This window comes from Lemur catta, chromosome 4 (genome assembly GCF_020740605.2).
Source record: "Lemur catta isolate mLemCat1 chromosome 4, mLemCat1.pri, whole genome shotgun sequence".
Taxonomy (NCBI): domain Eukaryota; kingdom Metazoa; phylum Chordata; class Mammalia; order Primates; family Lemuridae; genus Lemur; species Lemur catta.
In genome coordinates, this window is record NC_059131.1 from 108,355,028 (window position 1) to 108,360,404 (window position 5,377).

At 40.6% G+C, this 5,377-nt stretch overlaps 1 protein-coding gene across 1 annotated transcript in view; it reads right to left on the reverse strand.

Moving 5' to 3' along the window:
• LOC123637490 (cancer-associated gene 1 protein-like) overlaps positions 1 to 3,036 on the reverse strand; it is a 29,728-nt gene extending 26,692 nt beyond the window's left edge. The window contains 1 exon segment of the mRNA XM_045550649.1: positions 2,918 to 3,036. Within this exon segment, the coding sequence (XP_045406605.1) occupies positions 2,918 to 3,025 (108 nt within the window). The 5' untranslated portion in view covers positions 3,026 to 3,036.
• Positions 3,037 to 5,377: the final 2,341 nt, after the last annotated feature.

The window sequence follows — 5,377 nt, forward strand, 5'->3', positions numbered from 1 at the left end:
CAAATCATGTGACTATACATAGGGTTATATGATAGCATACATAGCTTACTGATAATTCTTTAATGTTTATTAAATCTGGTCTAGAAAGGATTAAGGTAGTGGTTATTCTAGTCTTTTAACATTGAAGATACATAAAACAGGATTCTAGTAACAAGGTGATATCTCATTCCACTAAGCAGAAATTTACAAAAATTCACGTGAGGCTTATTCTCAAAGTTACTTTAATGTTATCTAAGATGAAAGGGTGTGTTAAGTTAGTTACTAGTATAAATTAGATAGTAAGGAAAATATTTTAAATGTTAAACATTGGTTTAATTTTTAATAGTATATCAAGTATGTAGACCTAAATGATACTCTAAAAGAATTCTTCTCTTATTAAAATCAGCTGGCTACAAGCCTCTGTTCAATAATGCTTTTCTAAGACTCTTACAGACATTGGCCTAGGCAAAGAGTTTATGAAGAAGACCCCAAGGGCAATCACAGCAACAACAAAAATAAATAAATGGGACCTGATTAAATTAAAAAGCTTCTGCACAGCCAAAGAAACAGTCACAAGAGTAAACAGACAACCTACAGAATGGGAAAAAATTTTCACATGCTACACATCCAATAAAGGACTGATAACAAGAATCCATTTAGAACTCCGGAAAATCAGTAAGAAAAAATCAAACAACCCTATCAAAAAGTGGGCAAAGGACATGAATACAAATTTTTCAAAAAAAGATATAAGAATGGCTAACAAACATATGAAAAAATGCTCAACATCTCTAATCATCAGGGAAATGCAAATCAAAACCACAATGAGATATCACTTAACTCCAGTGAGAATAGTCTTTATCAAAATGTCCCAAAACAATACATGTTGGTGTGGATGCGGAGAGATAGGAACACTCATACACCGCTGGTAGGACTGCAAACTAGTGCAACCCTTGTGGAAAGCAATATGGAGATACCTTAAACAGATTCAAGTAGACCTACCATTCGATCCAGCCATCCCATTATTGGGCATCTACCCAAAAGAACAAAAGTCATTCTATAAAAAAGACACCTGCATCCGAATGTTTACAGCAGCACAATTCACAATTACAAAGATGTGGAAACAACCCAAATGCCCATCAACACATGAAAGGATTAGTAAAATGTGGTATATGTATACCATGGAGTATTACTCAGCTGTAAGAAGTAACGGTGATATAGAATCTCTTTTGTTCTCCTTGAGAGAGTTGGAACCCATTGTACTAAGTGAAGTATCCCAAGAATGGAAAAATAAGCACCACATGTACTCACCAGCAAATTGGTTTCCCTGATCATCACCTAAGTGCACATTTGGGAATAACACCAACTGGATGTCGTACAGATGTGGGGGGTGGGGGAGGGGATGGGTGTATACCTACAAGATGAGTGTGATGCGCACTGTCTGGGGAATGGACACGCTTGAAGCTCTTACTCGGTGGGGGGGGGCATGGGCAATATACATAAACTGAACTTTTGTACCCCCATAATAAGCCGAAATTTAAAAAAAGCTTTTCTAATATGTTCCACATATTGAATGTATTTGAAGTGCAATAAAACCAGAGTTATATCTTATAACAATGTTTTTCAGACTTGTCACTAATTCAGACCATTCCTCATAATTAGATTTTAAAATATCAAGAATAATGTATTTGAAAAATAAAATAGCACTGCTCACATGCATTGCTGTAATATTTTACACAGCTTCTTGGGACTCTACTACTTACAGAATTTCAGAGATAATTTCTAATTCTAGTCTTCCCAGATATTACTGTTTTAATTAAAATATGCTTTTTGTTCTTTTGGTCTATAAGTTTATTATAAAGTATTCCTTATATGCTTTTAATGCTCAATGAAATCCAAGAGAGAGGACTTCTTTACATAAGATATCCATTTTTTCAAATTTTAGTATAGAGTATCTTGGACCCTGATTAACACTGTACTACTGTGACCCAATTTTTTTCAAAATGAAAAATTTTTTATTGTAACTATAAAAAAGAATCCTGAACATTGTTTTAAAAGAGAGATAAAGTAAAAAATACTCAAAAGCTCACTACTCAGTAAGAAACAATGTGACCAGTTATCTATGTTAACAAATTTCTATTATCATATTTAAGGTTACATGTCCACTATATATCCGTACAGTAACTTAATTTTCCCCCTACTGGTGAATATTTAGGTTATTTCCAATGTTTACTTATTAAATATCTTATTTGAATTCTTCCTACAGAAAGAATTTTAAAAATGCAGTTTAACTCTTGACTTCCTATCACTAAACAGCCCTTTAGAAAGTCTTTGACGATTTATAAGCTGAATCACATGAAATTGTGAATATTTGTCCATTTTGAAGTGCAAAAAGGCAATTTCATATGGCACAACTTAATACATTCCTGTTATTTACCTACAGTCTTGCTAATAACTATCAAACATTTAGAACATTCATGATCATTTTGGGACATTACGATCTTTTATTTTGTGAGAAAGGGCTCTAGGAATTTTCACGAAGATAGGAAGGGAGTCATTTACATGCAGGGAGCTGTCAACGTCATTATGAATGACAACTGAATTATTTGCATACTGACATAATGGAAGATACACTAGACCAGAGGTAACCCCTTAGGCTTTAATCCTGCCTCTGTGACTGAGTTGTTGTGGCCATGTCCCTGGCAGCACTCTTGGGACTTCATAAGGAAGCTAGAGAGGATCACTTTTAACACTCTGTAACATTGTGCCCTTCTTTGTTCAGTAACAGAACTGAGAAGACCAGGCCCTGTATTGTCGTTGTTTGTGTGACCACTGGAGAGTCTTTTATTTTTCCTTATATTTTTTGAAGAAACTTTCCAATGGAAGACAATGTGAATGCTAAATACATCTGAACCTCCCAGAACTTGTAAGCAATGCATACCTGAAGCGAGTCAGAAGTGATAGTGCTGGTTTCTATACCGATGGGAGATTTCGAGAGAGTTAAACCTGGAAAAAGACTGCTGACATTCAAGGCATCCGATTCTGACATGCTTTCTAATTTTTCACGAAAAGTATCCACTTCAAAATGTATGGGATCTGAAAGTGACGGCCAAAATTTTTGATAGTCCTTATTCCTAACTGTTCAATGATTAAAGGCCTCTTAAGAAAACATAATTTTAATGTCTATCAGTATGTGCAAACAAAAACGGTTTTTTCCCATCCCTCTTCTCATTAAGAAATCAACAAAGTTCACTGCCCTAAATTTTATTAATAAAATGTCTTTTGTCAAGTTATTGGAAAAATCAAAAATGTTAGTCTATCATGATAATTTGTTGTGGTTATAAATACTGGTTTGGACAAAAACAAGTCAATATACGTGACTACTATCCAATAATTCCCTAAAAGGCTTGGGACCTAGAAGGTGAAGGGATTATCTCAGCTACTTAATCAAAGGATATTTACAAAACACTATCAGAAACCTATTAGGTTCCACAAAATGCTGTTATTTGTATTAACTTGATACCTTTTACTTGAACACCTCATTATCAAGTCAAATCCAACATTGTAAATCAGTTTTCTCTCCTCACTTCCCTCTGGCACACCTACTCTCTCAGGTACCTGGGTTTGAAAATTTGCAGGTGTCTTGGCATCCCTCTACCTCATCCATGGCTGCTATTCAGTTACCAAGTCCTGTCCATTTTCCCATTAAAAATGTCTTTCAGGCTGGGCGTAGTGGCTCGTGCCTATAATCCCACCATTTTGGGAGGCTTGGAGTTGGAGACCAGCCTAGGCAACACAGCGAGACCCTGCCTCTACAAAAAACAGGAAAAATTAACCAGGTGTGGTGGCACACTTGTAGTCCTATCTACTGAGGCAGGAGAACTCCCTCGAGCCCATGAGTTTGAGGTTGCCGTGAGCTATGACAACACCACTACACTCTAATCTCTGCAACAGAGCAAGATCCTGTCTTCAAAAAAAAGCTTTCAATAATCCATGCTTTCTCTCCATCTCCTCTGTCATCTCTCCCTGGTTCATATCCTTGTGACCTCCTCAGGCCTGGTAGGAGCTGAGAGTAAAAAGGATGCCCAATCACACCAAGTCCAAATTCCTCTACTTGACCTTCTAGGCCTTCCATAGTCTACAACCAGATTATCTACTCAGTACACCCCTGCTTTATTCAGATCAGGAGCATTTCCCTGCAAATAGATAATGTTCCTTGCCACTTCAGTAATCTGTCCTGGTCATGTTCTTCTCCCCTAAAGCCTTCCCGTCTACCCATTCGTCTACTTTTATTATTCCTGCAATGTCTTTAGTCTTTAAATCTCTTACAACTCAGCACCTATTCATTTAATGTTTTAAAGCTTCACCACAGTATCCAGGGTTCTAAGTGTTTGTATTTATGGATTATAAATGCCTTCAGAGTGGTCCACCTATGGCTTTTCAATCCCCTCACTGCAATGTTGTCTACACAGCAAATACTGTTTTCAAACCTTTGCCATCACTCGGTAAACTATAAAATAGTAAGTCAAGCAGCCTAATCGAAACTGGAGAAAGGCCCAACTTCATGCTCTCCTTTTTCCTGTCTTCCAAACACATAAATGCTGCCTAAGTTGTGGTAAAGGGGATTTTTTTAAATCCTTGCTTTGTTTTTCAAATACAAAGACAGCGCAAAGACCTTATTTCTTAAGGTTTTTTGTTTGTGAATCCAGCAATTTCACTTTTACAACGCCGTTCATCCCAGGCAGTTGGGCTCCAGCGCGCTGGACGGTCCCTGTGTAACGTCCCCTGTGTGACGTCCCCCCCGCGCCAGCCTATCCCGGCTGAGAAAGGAGCCGCCCTCGGGGCCGCCCGACCCCACGGCGGGTGCGGCGTGGGGGGCTTCGGCGTCTGTGTTCCCAGAGTAGTGACGTTATGAGGATATGACCCTCCCCCCAGACCGAACAGCCCGCAGGCTAGCCGGCGCGTCCCTCTGCGGGAGGGAACACAAAGAACAGTGCAGACAACAAGAGCTGTGCGAGGAGCGGCCGGCACAGGCCCAGACCAGGAAGCGACTCAACACCCCGGCCTGACACTGCCGTGGGTACGTCCTTCCCCCGCACCGCCCGGTGCGAGCTCCCGATGCGCCTCCTGGCGCGGGGGCGGGACTTCCGGTGCGACCCGCCTTCCGAACGGGGCGGGGCTTCCGGGCTGGGGAGCCGGGGCGGCGCTGGTGGTGGTGGTGGAGGTCCAGACCCCGGTAGCACGTGGCGGGCGTAGCTGGCGTGCTTCTGAGCTGTTTGCCAGGCTGGGATCCGCGCAGGGGCAGTTGGATAGACCGCGGGTAAAGCCCTGTCTGTGCCGTTCCTGTCCCACCCCAGAAGGGCGGCTTCCGGTGGCGCCGAGAAGTCGGCGCGCCTCGGTC